The sequence below is a fragment of the Bubalus kerabau genome, chromosome 7 (assembly GCF_029407905.1).
Source record: "Bubalus kerabau isolate K-KA32 ecotype Philippines breed swamp buffalo chromosome 7, PCC_UOA_SB_1v2, whole genome shotgun sequence".
Taxonomy (NCBI): domain Eukaryota; kingdom Metazoa; phylum Chordata; class Mammalia; order Artiodactyla; family Bovidae; genus Bubalus; species Bubalus kerabau.
The window spans coordinates 87,484,672-87,504,630 of NC_073630.1; the positions used below are offsets into that span (position 1 = coordinate 87,484,672).

The 19,959-nt window shown below is 36.7% G+C and overlaps 1 protein-coding gene across 1 annotated transcript in view; it reads right to left on the reverse strand.

The window, feature by feature from the left end:
• Positions 1 to 19,959, reverse strand: part of CENPC (centromere protein C) — a 92,161-nt gene that overhangs the window by 57,750 nt on the left and 14,452 nt on the right. Inside the window, exons 6-8 of the mRNA XM_055588693.1 lie at positions 14,661 to 14,943; positions 13,190 to 13,405; positions 9,121 to 9,728 (exon numbers count right to left, since the gene is read on the reverse strand). Coding sequence (XP_055444668.1) covers positions 9,121 to 9,728; positions 13,190 to 13,405; positions 14,661 to 14,943 — 1,107 coding nt within the window. The remainder of the gene's footprint in view (positions 1 to 9,120; positions 9,729 to 13,189; positions 13,406 to 14,660; positions 14,944 to 19,959) is intronic.

Here is a 19,959-nt window from a genome sequence, read left to right on the forward strand (position 1 = left end):
GAAAATAGAATGGAGAAAACACAAGAAACATTTAACACAGTTAATACAATCACCCAGGACATAGAAGTAAAGAATAAGCAAATGGATGAATAACACAATTACTGAAATTAAAAATACCTTCTTCTAGAAGGAACCAATAGATTAACTGAGGCAGAGGAACAGATAAGTGAGCTGGAGGACAGAATGGTGCAAATAACTGCTGAAGTGCAAAATAAAGGGAAAGGCATGAAAAGAATTGAGGATATCATCAGAGACCTTTGGGACAATAGTAAACGCACCAATTTTCAAGTTATAGGGGTCACAGAAGAAAAAGAAATAAAAGAAGGCACTGAGAAAATTTTTGAAAAAATTATAGTACGCAGGTTAAGAAGTAACAGTTAAGTAGTATAACTTAAGTTATACTAAAGTTATATAAGTAGTAGTATAACTGCCTAACAGCATAGTATGCAGTTAAGAAGTAAAATCAGACACGGACCAATGGACTGGTTCCAAATTGGGAAAGGAGTACGTCATAGCTGTTAATTGTCACCTTGCTTAGCTTATTTAAACAGAAAGCAAAAGAGGAACTTAGGAGCCTCTTGATGAAAGTGAAAGAAGAGAGTGAAAAAGCTGACTTAAAATTAAACATTCAAAAAATGAAGATCATGTCATCTGGTCCCATCACTTCACAGTCCCATCATTTAATGGAAAATAAATGGGAAACAATGGAAACAGTGACAGACTTTCTTTTCTTGGGCTCCAAAATCACTACAGGTGGTGACTGCAGCCATGAAATTAAAAGATGCTTGCTCCTTGGAAGAAAAGCTATGACCAACCTAGACAGCATATTAAAAAGCAGACATTACTTTGCTGACAAAGGTCTGTCAAGTCAAAGCCATGGTTTTTACAGTGGTCATGTATGGATGTGAGAACATAAAGAAAGCTGAGCACCAAAGAACTGATGCTTTTGAACTGTGGTGCTGGAGACGACTCTTGAGAGTCCCTTGGACTATGAGGAGATCCAACCAGTCCATCCCAAAGGAGATCAGTCCTGGGTGTTCACTGGAAGGACTGATGCTGAAGCTGAAGCTCCATTACTTTCACCACCTGATGTGAAGAACTGACTCATTGGAAAAGATCCTGATGCTGGGCAAGATTGAAGGCAGGAGGAAAAGGGGACAACAGAGGATGAGATGGTTGGATGGCATCACTGACTCGATGGACATTAGTTTGAGCAGGCTCTGGGAGTTGGTAATGGACAGGGAAGCCTGGCACGCTGCAGTCCCAGGTTGAAAAGAGTCGGACACGACTGAGCGACTGAACTGAGAGCTGAAAACTTTCCCAATATAGTAAAGGAAATAGTCAATCAGTCCAAGAAATGCAGAGAGTCCCTTACAGGAGAAACACAGTGAGACATATATTAATCAAGCTAACTGAGATTAAGTACAAAGAAAGAATATTAAAAGCAGCAAGGGAAAAGTAACAAGTAACATGCAAGAGAAAATTCATACAATTAACAGCAGATCTTTCAACAGAAACTCTACAGGCCAGAAGGTAATGCAGAATGTATTTAAAATATTGAAAGAGAAAAAAATCTACCACCAAGATTACTATATCCCGCAAAGATCTCATTCAAAATTGACAGAGAAATCAAAAGCTTCACAGACAAGCAGAAGTTAAGAAAATTCAGCACCACCAAACCAGCCTTGCAACAAATACTAAAGGGACTTGCATAGCCAATAAACACAAGAGAATGGAAAGACCTACAAAACAAACCCAAAACAATCGAGAAAATGCCTATAGGAACATATGTATCACTAAATATATGTATCATACATATCATACATATGTATCATAATGTATCATACATTACCTTAAATGTAAATGGATTAAATGTACCACCCAAAAGATACAGACTGACTGAACGGAATTAAAAAAAAGATCCATATATATATGCTGCCTACAGATCATTTCAGACCTAGAGAAACATACAGACTGAAAGTCAAAGGATGGAGAAAGATATTCCATTCAAATAGAAACCAAAAGAAAGCCGGAGTGGCCATCCTTATTTCAGACAAAATAAGACTTTAAACTAAAGAATATTATCAGAGACAAAGAAGGACACTACAGAATGATCAAGGGATCAATCCAAGAAGAAGATATAACAATTGTAAATACTTATGCATCCAACATAGGAGCACCTCAATACATAAGGCAAACACTAACAGGCATAAGGGGAAATTGACAGTAACACGATAGTAGGGGACTTTAAAAACCCACTTACACCAACACACAGATCATCAAAACAGAGAATCAAGAAGGAAACACAAACCTGAAATGAAACATTAGACCAAATGAACCTCATTGATATCTTCAGGACTTTCCATCCAAATGCAGAATAATACACTTTTCAAGTACATGTGGAACATTCTCCAGGACATATCACATATTGGGCCACAAATCAAGCCTCAGTAAATTTAAGAAAATTGAAATTGTATCAAGTATGTTCTCTGACCACAAAGGTATAAGACTAGATATCAACTACAGGAAAAAAACTGCAAAAAACACAAACTCGTGGAGATTAAACAAGACATTAATAAATAATCAAGAGGTTACTGAAAATAAGAAAGGGAATCAAAAGATTACTAGAAACAAATGCACTGGAGAAGGCAATGGCAACCCACTCCAGTGTTCTTGCCTGGGGAATCCCAGGGATCGGGGAGCCTGGTGGGCTGCCAACTATGGGGTCGCACAGAGTCGGACATGACTGAAGTGACTTAGCAGCAGCAGCAGCAGCAGCAGAAACAAATGACAATGAAAACATGACAACCCAAAACCTATGGGATTCAGCAAAAGCAGTTCTAAGAGGGAAGTTTATAGCGATACAATCATACCTCAAGAAACAACAAAAGCACTGAATAGAGAACCTAATTTTACTTCTAAAGCAGCTGGAAAAAGAAAAACAAAAAACCCCCAAAGTCAACAGAAAGAAAGGGATCATAAAGATGTGAGCAGAAATAAATGAAAAGAAATGAAGGAAACAACAGCAAAGATCAATAAAACTAAGAGCTGGTTCTTTGAGAAGATAAACAAAACTGACAAACCACTAGCTAGACTCATCAAGCAAAAAAGGAAGAAAAATCAAATCAACAAAATTAGAAATGAAGAAGGAGAGGTTACAACAGATAACACTGAAATACAAAGAATCATAAGAGAATATTATGAGTAAGTATATGCTAATAAAATGGACAACCTAGAAGAAATGGACAGATTCTTAGGAAAGGTCAATCTCCCAGGACTGAACCAGGAAGAAATAGAAATGATAAACAACACAGTTACAAACACTGAAATCAAAACAGTGATCAAAAATCTCCCAAAAACCAGATGGCTTCACAGGGGAATTCTATCAAACATTTAGAGAAGAGCTAATACTGATTTTTCTAAAACTCTTTAAAACAACTGCAGAGGAAGGAACATTTCCAAACTCATTCAACAAGATCACAATCACCCTGATACCAAAACCAGGCAAAGACAACATGAAAAAAGAAAATTATAAGCCAATTATCACTGATGAACATAGAAGCAAAAATCCTCAACAAAATTCAAGGAAACAGAATTCAACAACACATTAAAAAACTCATATACTATGATCAAGTTGGGTTTATTCCAGGGATGCAGGATTCTTCATTATATGCAAATCAATCATGATACACTATATTAACAAACTCAAAGATAAAAACTATATGATCATCTTAATAGATGCAGAAAAAGCCTTCAACAAAATTCAGCATCCATTTATGATAAAAACGCTTCAAAAAATGGGCATAGAAGGAATCTACCTAAACATAGTAAAGGCCATATAAGAAAAGCCCACAGCAAACTATTCTCAATGGTGAAAAACTAAAAGCATTCTCTCTAAGATCAGGAACAAAACAAGGGTGTCCACTCCCACCACTATTATTCAACATCGTTTTGGAAGTCATAGCCATGGCAATCAGAGAAGAAAAGAAATAAAAGGAGTACAGACTGGAAAAGAAGAAGTAAAACACTCACTGTTTAGAGATGACATGATACTATACATATAAAACCCAAAAGAAACTGCTTAAAATCAGAAAATTACTAGAGCTAATCAGTGAATTCAGCAAAGTCATGGGATACAAGGTCAAAACACAGAAATTACTTGCATTCCTATACACTAACAATGAAAAATCAGAAAGAGAAATTAAGGAATCAATCCCTTTCACCATTGCAACAAAAAGAATAAAATATTTAGGAATAAACCTACGTAAGGACAAAACCTGTATATGGAAAATTATGACACTGATGAATAAATCAAAGACATCGTAACAGATGAAGAGATATTCCATGCTCTTCTGTAGGAAGAATCAATATTGTGAAAATGACTATACTACTAACTGCAATCTACAGATGCAATACGATCCCCGTCAAATTACCAATGGCATTTTTCACAGAACTAGAACAAAAAATTTCACAATTCATATGGAAACACAAAAGATCCCAAAGAGCCAAAGCAGTCTTGAGAAAGAAGAATGGAGCTGGAGCAAGCAACCTTCCCGACTTCAGATTACACGACAAAGCTATAGTCATCAAGACAGTATGGTAGGGCACAAAAACAGAAATACAGACCAATGGAACAAGATAGAGAAACCAGAGATTAACCCATGCACCTATGGGTACCTTCTTTTTCACAAAGGAGACAAGAATATACTATGGGGCAAAGATAGCCTCTTGAATACGTGGTGCTGGGAAAACTGGACAGCTACATGCAAACGAATGAAAAATTAGAAAACTACCTGATGCCATACACAAAGATAAACTCAAAATGGCTTAAAGACCTAAATGTAAGACCAGAAACTGTAAAACTCTTAGAGGAAAACATAAGTAAAACACTCGATGACATAAATCAAAGCAAGATCTTCTATGACCATTGCCTAGTGAAGTGCAGTGCAAGTCACTCAGTTGTGTCCAGCTCTTTGCAACCCCGTGGCCTATACAGTCCATGGAATTCTCCAGGCCAGAATACTGGAGTGTGTAGCCTTTCCCTTCTCCAGGGGAGCTTCCCAACACAGGGATTAAACCCAGGTCTCCTGCATTGCAGGTGGATTCTTTACCAGCTGAGGCACAAGGGAAGCCCCACCTCCTAGAGTAATGGAAATAAAAACAAAAATAAACAAGTAGGACCTAATTAAACTTAAAAGCTTTTGCATAGCAAAGAAAACTATAAGCAGGGTGAAGAGACAACCCTCAGAATGGGAGAAAATAATAGCAAAGGGAAAAACTCACAAAGAATTAATTTCCAAAATATACAAGCAGCTCATACAATTCAATACCAGAAAAACAAACAACCCAATCAAAAAGTGGGAAAGGGACTTGAAGAGATATTTCTCCAAAGAGGACATACAGATGGCTAACAAGCACATGAAAAGATGTTCAACATCACTCATTATTAGAGATGTGCAAATCAAAACTACAATGAGATACCACCTAAGACCAGTCAGAATGGCCATCATCAAAAAGTCTACAAACAATAAATGCTGGAGAGGGTGTGGAGAAAAGGGAACACTCCTGCATTGCTGGTGGGAATGTAAACTGATAACAGCCACTATGGAAGACGATATGGAGATTCCTTAAAAAGCTAGGAATAAAACTACCATATGACCCAGCAATCCCACTCCTAGGCATACAACCTGAGGAAACCAAAACTGAAAAAGACACATGTAACCCAATGTTCACTGCAGCACTATTTACAGTAGCTAGAACATGGAAGCAACCTAGATGTCCATCGACAGATGAATGGATAAAGGTGTGGTACATACACAATGGAATACTACTCAGCCATAAAAAGGAACACATTTGAGTCACTTCTAATGAGGTATACGAACCTAGAGCCTATCATACAGAGTGCAGTTAAGTCAGGAAGAGAAATATAAATATCGTACACTGACACATACATTTGGAATCTAAAAAGATGGCACTGATTAATTTATTTTCAGGGCAGCAATGGAGAAACAGACACAGAGAACAGACCTATGGACATGGGGGGACAGGAGGAGGGAGAAGGGGAGATGTATGGAGAGAGTTAAATGGAAATTTAAAATACCATATGTAAAATAGACAGCCAATGGGAATTTGCTGTATGACTCAGGGAACTCAAACAGGGGCTCTGTGACAGGCTAGGATGTGAAAGGTGGGATGCAGAGGGAGATAGGAGGGAGGTTCAGGAGGGAGGGGACCTATGGCTGATTCTTGTTGATATATGACAAAAAAAAAAAACACAAAATTCTGTAAAGTAAATTTCCTTCGATTAAAAAATTAAAAAAAAAAAACAACCTAACAATAGCATTACCATATGATCTGCAAACTCACTCCTGGGCATGGATCTGGAGAAAACCATAATTCAAAAAGATATATGCACCTCAATGTTCATTGCAGCACTACTTACTATAGCCAAGACGTGGAAGTAAACTAAATGTCCATCCATAGATGACTGGATAAAGAAGGTGTGGTAATTATATACATACATACATACATACACAACACACACACACAATGGAGTAATACTCATCCATAAAAAAGAATGAAACTAGGCCATTTGCAACAACATGGATGGATTTAGAGATTAGCATACTTAGTGAAACTCAGCAGTGGCCACAGGACAGGAAAAGGTCAGTTTTCATTCCAATCCCAAAGAAAGGCAATGCCAAAGAATGCTCAAACTACCATACAATTGCACTCATCTCACACGCTAGTAAAGTAATGCTCAAAATTCTCCAAGCCAGGCTTCAGCAATATGCAAACTGTGAACTTCCTGATGTTCAAGCTGGTTTTAGAAAAGGCAGAGGAACCAGAGATCAAATTGCCAACATCCGCTGGATCATCGAAAAAGCAAGAGAGTTCCAGAAAAACATCTATTTCTGCTTTCTTGACTATGCCAAAGCCTTTGACTGTGTGGATCACAATAAACTGTGGAAAATTCTGAAAGAGATGGGAATACCAGACCACCTGACCTGCCTCTTGAGAAATCTGTATGCAGGTCAGGAAGCAACAGTTAGAACTGGACATGGAACAACAAATTGGTTCCAAATACGAAAAGGAGTACGTCAAGGCTGTATATTGTCACCCTGTTTATTTAACTTCTATGCAGAGTACATCATGAGAAACGCTTGACTGGAAGAAACATAAGCTGGAATCAAGATTGCCGGGAGAAATATCAATAACCTCAGATATGCAGATGACACCACCCTTATGGCAGAAAGGGAAGAGGAACTAAAAAGCCTCTTGATGAAAGTGAAAAGAGGAGAGTGAAAAAGTTGGCTTAAAGCTCAACATTCAGAAAACAAAGATCATGGCATCCGGTCCCATCACTTCATGGAAAATAGATGGGGAAACAGTGGAAACAGTGTCAGACTTTATTTTTCTGGGCTCCAAAATCACTGCAGAGGGTGACTGCAGCCATGAAATTAAAAGACGCTTACTCCTTGGAAGGAAAGTTATGACCAACCTAGATAGCATATTCAAAAGCAGAGACATTACTTTGCCAACAAAGGTTCATCTAGTCAAGGCTATGGTTTTTCCTGTGGTTATGTATGGATGTGAGAGTTGGACTGTGAAGGCGGCTGAGTGCCGAAGAATTGATGCTTTTGAAGTGTGGTGTTGGAGAAGACTCTTGAGAGTCCCTTGGACTGCAAGGAGTTCCAACCAGTCCATTCTGAAGGAGATCAGCCCTGGGATTTCTTTGGAAGGACTGATGCTGAAGCTGAAACTCCAGTACTTTGCCCACGTCATGCAAAGAGTTGACTCACTGGAAAAGACTCTGATGCTGGGAGGGATTTGGGGCAAGAGGAGAAGGGGACAACAGAGAATAAGATGGCAGGATGGCATCACCGACTCGATGGACGTGAGTCTCAGGGAACTCCGGGAGTTGGTAATGGACAGGGAGGCCTGGCGTGTTGCGATTCATGGGGTCGCAGAGAGTTGGACATGACTGAGCGACTGATCTGATCTGATACTTAGTGATGTAAGCCAGACAGAGAAAAACAAATATCATATGATATCCCTTATTGTGGATATCAGAAAAAATAAAAAGATACAAATAGGGGATGGAGGTAAATTAGGAATTTGTGATTAACATATACACACTACTATAAATGAAACAGACAACTAATAAAGACCTTCTATACTGCACAAGGAAGTATGCTGAGTATCTTATAATAACCTGTAAGAGAAAAGAACTTCAATGTGTGTGTGTGTGTGTGTGTGTGTGTGTGTGTGTGTAACTGATTCAGTTTGCCATACACCTAAAACTAACACAACATTGTAAGTCAACTATACTTCAATTTTAAAAAGTGATACAAAAAAGCACAAGTTGATCTTTTCTTCATGATACTGTCACCATTATAAACCTCAATTACTATACAGAGAGATGACTAAAGAGAGTGGTTATATTTCAGGTTTCACTTGGACAATCCGAGTTTATGCTTACTTTCATGACATCCTCTCCCATTTTCATGTGTCCCAGTTTGTATAATAAATGATATACTGTCCCAAAATAAAAAGTTTTTTGAGATTATTAGTTGATTATTCTCTGTGCTTCCAATAGCATCCTGTGGATGTATGTATATTTATGTTAGTCTACAGACATTACCAGATGGATCTTTTTTAATGATGGAAATTATTTATTAGCAATCTTTGTAAGTTCAGAGCCTAATACAGTGTCTGACATTCAATAATTTTTAGATAAATGAGTAAATAATTGAACAGAGTAGTATTAATTTTTATCTGCAAGAACTAGCCCCACTAGCTGATTTCTTATCCAAATTTATATTTTAATAAGCTTCAAGAATATATGATGCTGTCTTATTTGTGTTCTGTTAACTACCTGGTTTACTAAGGATTTGCCTTTTACTTCTCCCTTTACATATGCTATAATCTTAGAAGCTACCCCAAAATCAAGTGACCTGGAGCTGAAGTACAATGTAAAATAGAGAGTCTAGAAAACAGCTTGCAGGCTTTCGAGTCTTTGTATAGATTTAATGCCTACTTCCTAAAGCTAAATAGGAATATTATAAAAAGAAAAGTGGTAGGTTAATATTCACAGTTACATTTAATATAAACACTTACCCACAGAAAGCAACTGATTGTTGGAAATGCTAACGCTTATCTCTTCACCCTCTTCCATATTTTTGTCTGAATTTCTTTGTAACTTGTCTTGGACAGTATGTGATATATTTATATTTTTATCTTTAGATTGCCTCACATCAACTTCTTCTTCAGGTACATTGGCCTTAGATTTTGTTCTCTGGTTTTGTTTTATAGTCCTTTTGCCTCCAGATGATTTTTTTGCATTCTCAGAATATATTTCATATTTTGTAGATTTACAATTATTTTCTACATCATCTGACAAAGCACAACTCCCACCCAGTATTTTTTGTTCAGAGGGCTGAGATTTCTCTATTGGGTGAGCTTTGCCAGGATGCTTGTTACTTGTCAAAGCCACAGATGGTACACTGTCATGTTTTTCTCTTGACTTCTTCCTCTGAAGGACAGTGCTCTCAGCAGGGGATGCTGTGTGCTGCTTCAGAGGCCCAGTCTTTCTTGGTATAGTAATCCAAGGTTGACTGACAAAACTTTTATCTGATTCATCAATTATAAATTCATCTTCCAATAACTTCATATTATTTGCAGGAGATAAATGAGGTGGAACAGTTGCTATATGCCTAACAACAGAACTAAAACAGAATGTTACAATAAATAATAGCTCAAAAATATAAAGCTTATATCTTTGCTTTAAAGAGCAGTTGACATGTCTCTTCAATTTTTCCTTATACTTTTAAAATCTTTCCCTCCTTTTACATTTCTGTAATATCTGATCATACTCATTTATAACATTGATGGGATCACAAAAATTTAAAGCTGGAAGCATCTCTATAGACTTCATCAACTAATTTCTAGTTCCCCATTCATTAGAAATATTAAACAGATGAAACCCAGAGATGTATAAATACTGCCCAGCTATACTCATTTACAGTATAAAAATGCATGCCATTATTATAATGTTAAATTGAATTTTGTTTTTATAGATGTCTCATGAGCATGAATTTCTTAACATCCAAAACAAGATTATTTCTGAGACACCTTCTAGTTTAACAATTTAAGAAACAGTACTAAATTATAGACTAAATTATATTACATAAAAATTCATTCCAAGTTTGAAACTTCACACACATTTTCGTACGTGTTTAATCTGATGGAATAATTTTGCATTTCCTTCCTCTTTATGACAACAGCCTTGAGCAAACCATATCCTAGAGTGAAATATGCAAAAAAAAAAAAAAGGGCAAACATCCAAATTCCGAAGGCAGTGCATGTACTCCTTTTTCTGCCTTTTTCACTTGAGTAAGGATGCTTAACTATTTTCATACACAGTAGAAGAAAAGCTAGGATGGCAAAACGATTATCATGTCTATATTTTTTCCCTTTATAAAAAGATTATGAGATAAAAATGCCTTCTATACTTCTCTAATCTCAAACACTTCATAAATCTTTCAATATAAAAAACATATACATATATATGCTAAGAAATAGATCTTCTAATAGGCAGTCTTATTAGTTTATATAATTAGAAAAATCTAGAAAATCTAATAAAAAAAGTATGAATAGGAGACTATATAATATATAACTAGAAGATCATATATAAACAAATATTATTTTTCAGCACTTAATTAGCCAATCTGATAGAAATATGTTTAATTTGCTTTATTGTGTATTATCTGTAGGGCTTCCCAGGTGGTTCAGTGGTAAAGACTCTGCCTGCCAATGCAGGAGAGGGTACGATCCCCTGGAGAAGAAAATGGCAATCCACTCCAGCATTCTTGCCAGGGAAATTATGTGGACAAAGGAGTCCGGTGGGCTATAGTTTTTGGGGTCGCAAAAGAGTGGACACAACTTAGGGACTAAAGAACAACAAATATTACCTGCAATATCTATTAATTCCAACATTAAAGAAGTAATCCTAGGACTTCTTGGAGGTCCAGTGGTTAGAACTCTACACTCCCTCTGCAGGGGACATAGGTTCAATCCCTGGACAGGGAACTAGGATCCCACATGCCAGGCAGCCAGAAAAACAAAAAATAATGCTATGTATTTAAAAATAAAAGTTTTCCCAAACCAGCTAATAAGAACTCTCTATATCCCTCCTTTATTCTATTTCAAGAGACTTTCATAACTTTAAGGTTATTCAAACCAAAGATATCCTTTGAAAAGCACCTTCACACTTACTACAGATCAAATGTTTATATCCCTCTGAAATTAATAAATTAAAACCTAATCCCCAATATGATGGTATTTTAGGGTGGGGTCTTTAGGTAGTGATTAGGTAATTAGGGTGCAATGGCTCATTAATGGAATTAGCACCTTTATAAGAGAAACCCCAGAAAACTCCCTCACTCCCTTCTACCTTTTGAGGTTATAGCAGTAAGATAGCCATCATGAACCAGGAAGCAGGTCTCACCAGACACTGAAACTACTTGATCCTTGATCTTGGACTTCTCAGCCTCTAGCATTGTGAAATAAATTTCTGTTGCTTATAAGCCATCCAGACTATGCTGGTCTATTTAGCAGCCCAAATTAAAGATACAATTTTAATTAAATATTAAAATTCATAATACAGAAAGATGACTTCCGGCTCAGTGGAAAAATGCCATCTGAGTTGGATCTTGAAGAATGGATATGACTTGCCCATGAGGACATGTAATAAAGAATCAGAAGGAAAAGCATAAGCAAAACAAAGAAGCAAGAAAACATGAGGAATAGTGAACAGTTACATCTGATTATAGCAATTAAACAAACTATAAGTAGTTTATCAAAAAACTGACACATTAAAAAATAATTACTCTTTTGGACACAGATATAATTAGTCCATAAATGTAACATATTTGTATCAGATAGCAGAGACAATATGCATACAGGGGTAAAAATGCCATATGTACCTATGTGTACACACACACACACATCATACAGAAAGAGAAAGAGAGATGGGAGAGAAGGATCAAGAGTATGGAGGTAGAAGGAGGAAGGAGTCAACTATGGAACAGAGACTGAACCAAAGAGGAATTTCATTCATTCAGTGTTTTTATAAAACTTTCCTAATAGATTTGCGAGCACTCTGACAAATGTCATAGAAAATACAAAAGAAACTAAACTCTCAGAAAGATGGGCTTATGTCTTAATCTACTAAGAAAGACATACATAAAATAGTTAAACTGTAATACAAGGTTAAGAAATTATACACTGGAGTGAAACTTTTAGAAGAAAATATAAATTGGCATATGACAAGGGGAAAGGGTGTGCCAAAGCCAGGACAACTGCAAATACATATGACAGAAACAATTCACTAGTGAGAGTGAAGACCTTAAATATCAGCTATAAAGTGAAAGCGATAGTCACTCAATTGTGTCCGACTCCCTGTGACTCCATGGACTGTAGCCTGCCAGGTTCTTCTGTCCATGGAATTCTCCAGGGAACAATACTGGAGTGGGCTGCCATTCCCTTCTCCAGGGGATCTTCCAGACTCAGTGATTGAAGCCAAGTTCCTGCACTACAAGCAAATCCTTTACTGTCTGAGCCACTGGGAAAGCCCCAAATACCAGCTGACAATTCTGAAACTTATTCTGTAGACCACTGGTTCTCAACCCTAGCTGCTGTCAATATCAGTTAACTCTATGTGCAGCCAGTTAAAAATCACTGAATGGACACTGTGGAACTACTGAAGGTTTTTAAGTAGGCAAGAACCGATTAAAACTTATTTTAGGACTACCATTTTACTAACATAATCAAAAGAAATAGAAAAAAATATTTAAAACACTTAACAATGACACGTAGGCACCTTGACAATTTTACTTCTAAATATTTCCTTTATTTTTTGATATCATACATACTAGAAAGTGTTGATGAACAGAAGTAATAAAAGCTGAAGAAACTTATTTTCTTTTACATTTAATTTAGAACCCATTAAATGATGGCTTTGGGGTTAGTTTACTGGTAAGAAATTCACTCTCTTTATGGGTTAAACATAATTTCAATTAAAAATTATGTCAATTAAGATTAACTTCTGGTTAAATGTCATTAAGAATCCTTAAGTACTATTCAAAGAATATAAAAGAAAAATGTGGATCATTTCTTAATAACTTACCTGGATTCACTTTTTCTTTTTACAGTTTCTAAAAACAACGTTGAAAAACTCTTCCTAGCTTGTGGTTGATTTTCATATTCTGAGTCTTGTATTCTTTTTTGAGATGTTCCTGACTGTTTCCTTTCTTGTAGTCCTTCTGATACTTTATCCTCTATTTCTGATACTTCATTCATTATTTCTACTTTCTTTAAAACATCTTTATCTTCAAAGCTTAACCTAAAAGGTTAGAAGGAGGACAAGCTGAATATTTCCACCATTTGCTGAGTTATAAGTTTTCTTAAACTTCCCTACAGTGATAATACAACCACTTAAAAAATTTTCCAGTGGGCCTTTATTTAAACTTTATAAATGTTGATGTGTTTCTCTCACACAAATTATACAAGACAAATTGTTCAGAAAAATTAAATTTTGTACTTGCTGATAGAAAAAAAAAATAAAAGAGAAAAGGAATGGTTAAATCCTATAACAAGGCAAATTGTAGCTTAAAATACTAGTTCTCAAACATTTCATATGAACCTGAATCCTCTGGGGCATCTTATTAAAATGTAGATTTTGATTCAATAGGTCTAGCATAGAGTTTGAGATTATGCATTTCTAACAGGCTTCCAGATCATATCATTTCTCTTGATCCTGAGCTGCAGATCACACTTTGGACTGCAAAATCCTGGAGTGTAGTTAACTCCTCAGCTCCAAGAATCAAACAGGAAAGACCCTATACGGATATTATACTTATGGCAAAGGTTCTTCAATAGCAAAGGACCTTGAACAATCAATTTTGCTTCTTAAAGGCCAAAGGGAAAGAAAGCCCCAGGAAATGGATGTGGGTTTACCACAATTATCTTCAACAACACTTCCTGTTTGCTCTCCCTCAAAGTGACCTGATACATACCTACGCTGGTAATTAAAAATAACATATGGAAAATACAAATTATTTATCTTAGAAAGCTACAGAAAATTATGAGAAAAAATAGCCTGTGATAAACCATAATGAAAAAGAATATTAAAAAGAATGTGTGTGTATATATACATATATATACATAACTGAGTCAATTTGCTATACAGCAGTAATTAATACATTTTAATTCAACTATATGACACTCAAAAATATTTTTAAAAAGTATCTGAATATAACAAAATATTTACATATGTCAAATTTGAATATATGAGTGCCTATTGTGTTATCTTCTATAGGTCTTTAGAATTTTTTTTTTAGATCTTAAAGAAAAAAGAAAAAAAATATGCTTTTCCATAGACCATAGAAAAGTTTACCCCCAAACTTTTCAGAAGTATACTTTAAGGCCTTCCATAATAAATATAAATTGAATATATACCCAACGTATGTCTACTTTTCTCATAACATGTAAATATTCAATGCTTACTGTAAAATACATAAAAGACTAAATTACCCATCTTTTAACATAAAAAATGAAATTGTTACAGAAAGATTAATATTTCATAAATAAAACTTCACCTTTTTCTGGTTTTATGAGAAATCTGTGTACTTGAAGACAGCATATTTACTGAATTTTCAGAAGTGTAGGTCTCTCTCTTTTGGGCAACAGATGAACTACCCTTTTGCAATGAAGATGCTTTTATATCCAGGTCAGAAGGTGAGCCAATAGATAAGTAACACTCCTCATCAGCTTCATTGTGATTATCTTTTAGTTTTTTACTTGACATTTTTCTCAAGTCAGATGTATTTTTAGAATGAACATCAGTTGCTAAAATTTTCTGATGAACCTCATGGTCCTGAACTGCAAAAAAAATTGTATGAAGATGTTAAAAACTCTTTAAATAATATTAGAACAAAATGCGCTTTCTGAAGTTCAGCAACAATTTAATTAGACAGTTTTCAGAAGACTCACAAATCTTCAGGTTTATAATCAAAGATCTAGGAATAAAATATGAAAGTACTTTAAAAATTCTAAGTTATGAAATTAATAAACTGAAAGATGTATTTGGTCCATGCTCCACAGTTCTGAAATGAGTAAAAGCTTCAAACATAGAAAATTCACAGTTCTATTGATACATTAAATTTATTCAAGATTTGAATACCGTCAAACTCATAGAAGGAGAGATTAGAAAAGTGGATGCCAGGGACTGGGAGGAGGGAGAGATTTAGAGTTCTTGATTAACAGATGCAAAGTTTCAGTTGTACAAGATATATAAATTAGATATCTAGTGTACAACATTGTGTCTATAGGTAACAATACTCTACTGTACACTTAAAAATCGGTTGAGAGAGATCGCACTTAAAACATTTTTACCACAACAAAATAAAAAATGTTTGAGATTTAAATAAATCTATACATAGCCTCTTGATGAAAGTGAAAGTGGAGAGTGAAAAAGTTGGCTCAAAGCTCAACATTCAGAAAACGAAGATCATGGCATCCAGTCCCATCACTTCATGGGAAATAGACGGGCAAACAGTGGAAACAGTGTCAGACTTGATTTTTCTGGGCTCCAAAATCACTGCAGAGGGTGACTGCAGCCATGAAATTAAAAGACGCTTACTCCTTGGAAGGAAAGTTATGACCAACCTAGATAGCATATTCAAAAGCAGAGACATTACTTTGCCAACAAAGGTTCATCTAGTCAAGGCTATGGTTTTTCCTGTGGTCATGTACGGATGTGAGAGTTGGACTGTGAAGAAGGCTGAGCGCCGAAGAATTGATGCTTTTGAACTGTGGTGTTGGAAAAGACTCTTGAGAGTCCCTTGGACTGCAAGGAGATCCAACCAGTCCATTCTGAAGATCAGCCCTGGGATTTCTTTGAAAGGACTGATGCTGAAGCTGAAACTCCAGTACTTTGGCCACCTCATGCCAAGAGTTGACTCATTGGAAAAGACTCTGATGCTGGAAGGGATTGGGGGCAAGAGGAGAAGGGGACGACAGAGGATGAGATGTCTGGATGGCATCACTGACTCAATGGACGTGAGTCTGAGTGAACTCTGGGAGTTAGTGATGGACAGGGAGGCCTGGCGTGCTGCGACTCATGGGGTCGCAAAGAGTCAGACACAACTGAGTGACTGATCTGATCTGATACACAGCTAAGAGCTTCCCAGGTGACTCAGTGGTAATGAATTTGCCTGCCCGGCAAGAGACCTGGGTTTGATCCCTGGGTCAGGATGACGCCCTGGAGAAGGAAATGGCAGCCAACTCCAGTATTCTTGCCTAGGAAACCCCATGGATACAGGAGCCTGGTGAATGGAGCTGGAAAAGAGTCAGACACTACTTAGTGACTAAACAACATACATAGCTAAAATAAATAATAGGTAATCCTAGAGAAATTATGAGATTCAATCTTTAGGTTAAAAGTTGAGTAAACTAGGGCAGCTAGAGGAGCACACTTTTGCACATATGCATACATATGTACCTATGGAACAGATATAGATAGATATATAATATGCATGTCTATATAGAGAGAATATTAATAAATATATATGCATGTATGTATTTAAGAGATGACACTTTGGATTTCAAAATCTAAGAATGTATAAATTTTTAAAAATAAATAAAAAAAACAATTTAAGAATGTACTTAACCAGTGGGAGATGTTATCTCATTATAGCTTTGATTTGCTATAATAATAATAATAATAATAATAATCTCTCAGAATGAGCGATGTTAAGCATCTTTTCATGTGTTTATTAGCCATCTACATGTCTTTTTGGAGAAATGTCTGTTTAGGTCTTTTTCCCACTTTTTGATTGGATTGTTTGTTTTTCTGGTATTGACTTATATGAGTTATTGTATATTTTGGAAATTAATCCTTTGTCAGTTGTTTCATTTGCTATTATTTTCTCCCATTCTGAGGTTGTATTTCACCTTGTTTATAGTTTCCTTTGCTGTGCAAAGCTTTTAAGTTTAATTAGGTCCCACTTGTTTTTGTTTTTATTTCCTTTACTCTAGGAAGTGGATCATAGAGGATCTTGCTTTATGCCATGGAGTGTTCTCCCTATGTTTTCCTCTAAGTTTTATAGTTTCCTGTCTTATATTTAGGTCCTTAATACATTTTGAGTTTATCTTTGTGTATGGCATCAGGTATGTTTGACTCTTTTGCAACCCCATGGTCTATATACAGTCCATGGAATTCTCCAGGCCAGAATACTGTAGTGGATAGCCTTTCCCTTCTCCAGGGGATGTTCCCAACCCAGGAATCAAACCCAGGTCTCCTGCATTGCAGGCAATTCTTTACCAGCTGAGCCACAAGGGAAGCCCACATGGTGCTAGGAAGTGTTCTAACTTCATTCTTTTACATGTAGCTGTCCAGTTTTCCCAGCACCACTTATTCAAGAGGCTATCTTTGCCCCATTGTTTAGTCTTGCCTTCTCTGTCAAAAAGAAGGTACCCATAGGTGCGTGGGTTTATTTCTGGGCTTTCTATCTTATTCCATTGGTCTATATTTCTCTTTTTGTGCCAGTATCATACTGTCTTGATGACTGTAGCTTTGTAGTATAATCTGAAGTCAGGAAGGTTGCCTCCTCCAGCTCCATTCTTTTTCTCAAACTGCATTGGCTATTCAGGGTCTTTTGTGTTTCTATATGAATTGTAAAATTTTTTGTTCTAGTTCTGTGAAAAATGCCACTGGTAATTTGATAGGTATCACACTCAATCTGTAGACTGCATTTGGTAACATAGTCATTTTCACAATATTAATTCTTCCAACCCAGGAACATGGAGTATCTGTTTATGTCATCTGATTTCTTTACCTGTATCTTAAAATTTTCTGTAAACAGTTCTTTTGTCTCCATGCTGCTACTAAGTTGCTTCTGTCGTGTCCGACTCTGTGCGACCCCATAGACGGCAGCCCACCAGGCTTCCCCGTCCCTGGGATTCTCCAGGCAAGAACACTGGAGTGGGTTGCCATTTCCTTCTCCAATGCATGAAAGTGAAAAGTGAAGTCGCTCAGTCGTGTCCGACCCTCAACGACCCCATGGACTGCAGCCTTCTAGGCTCCTCCATCCATGGGATTTTCCAGGCAAGAGTACTGGAGTGGGGTGCCACTGCCTTCTCCATTGGGTAGGTTTATTCCTAGATATTTTATTCTTTTTGTTGCAATGGTGAAAGGGATTTATTCCTTTATTTCTGAGATTATTCATTATTAGTATACAGGAATGCAAGTGATTTCTGTGTATTGATTTTGTATCCCACAATTTTTCTGAATTCACTGATTAGCTCTAGTAATTTTCTGACAGTATTTTTAGGGTTTTCTGTGTATAGATTCATGTTGTCTGCAAACAGTAGGAGCTTTACTTCTTTTCAGATCTGGAATCCTTTTATTTCTTTTTCTTCTGATTGCCGTACCTATGACTTCCAAAACTATGTTGAAAAACAGTGGTGAGAGTGGACACCCTTGTCTTGTTCCTGATCATAGAAGGAATGCTTTCAGTTTCTCACCATTGATAATAATGTTAGCTGTGGGCTTATCATATACAGCCTTTACTGTGTTGAGGTATTCAGATGCAGAGTTCCAAAGAATAGCAAGGAGAGATAAGAAAGCCTGCCTCAGTGATCAATGCAAAGAAATAGAAGAAAACAACAGAATGGAAAAGACTAGAGATCTCTTCGAGAAATTTAGAGATATCAAGGGAACATTTCATGCAAAGATGGGCTCGATAAAGGACAGAAATGGTATGGACATAGCAGAAGCAGAAGATATTAAAAAGAGGTGGCAAGAATACACAGAAGAACTGTACAAAAAAGAGCTTCACAACCAAGATAATCACAATGGTATGATCACTCACCTAGAGCCAGACATTCTGGAATGTTAAGTCAAGTGGGCCTTAGGAAGCATCACTACAAACAAAGCTAGTGGAGGTGATGGAATTCCAGTTGAGCTATTTCAAATCCTGAAAGATGATGCTGTGAAAGTGCTGCACTCAATAAGCCAGCAAACTGGAAAACTCGGCAGTGGCCACAGGACTGGAAAAGGTCAGTTTTCATTCCAATCCCAAAGAAAGGCAATGCCAAAGAACGCTCAAACTACCACACAATTGCACTCATCTCACACGCTAGTAAAGTAATGCTCAAAATTCTGCAAGCCAGGCTTCAGCAATACGTGAACTGTGAACTTCCAGATGTTCAAGCTGGTTTTAGAAAAGGCAGAGGAACCAGAGTTCAAATTGCCAACATCCACTGGATCATGGAAAAAGCAAGAGAGTTCCAGAACAACATCTATTTCTGCTTTATTGACTATGCCAAAGCCTTTGACTGTGTGGATCACAATAAACTGTGGAAAATTCTGAAAGAGAGGGGAATACCAGACCACCTGACCTGCCTCTTGAGAAACCTATATGCAGGTCAGGAAGCAACAGTTAGAACTGGACATGGAACAACAAACTGGTTCCAAATTAGGAAAGGAGTACGTCAAGGCTGTATATTGTCACTCTGCTTAATTAACTTCTATGCAGAGTACATAATGAGAAACGCTGGGCTGGAAGAAGCATAAGCTGGAATCAAGATTGCCAGGAGAAATATCAATAACCTCAAATATGCAGAATATATCACCCTTATGGCAGAAAGTGAAGAGGAACTAAAAAGCCTCTTGATGAAGGTGAAAGAGGAGAGTGAAAAAATTGGCTTAAAGCTCAACATTCAGAAAACGAAGATCATGGCATCTGGTCCCATCACTTTATGGCAAACAGATGAGGAAACAGTGGAAACAGTGTCAGACTTTATTTTTGAGGGCTCCAAAATCACTGCAGAGGGTGACTGCAGCCATGAATTTAAAAGACACTTAGCCCTTGGAAGGAAAGTTATGACCAACCT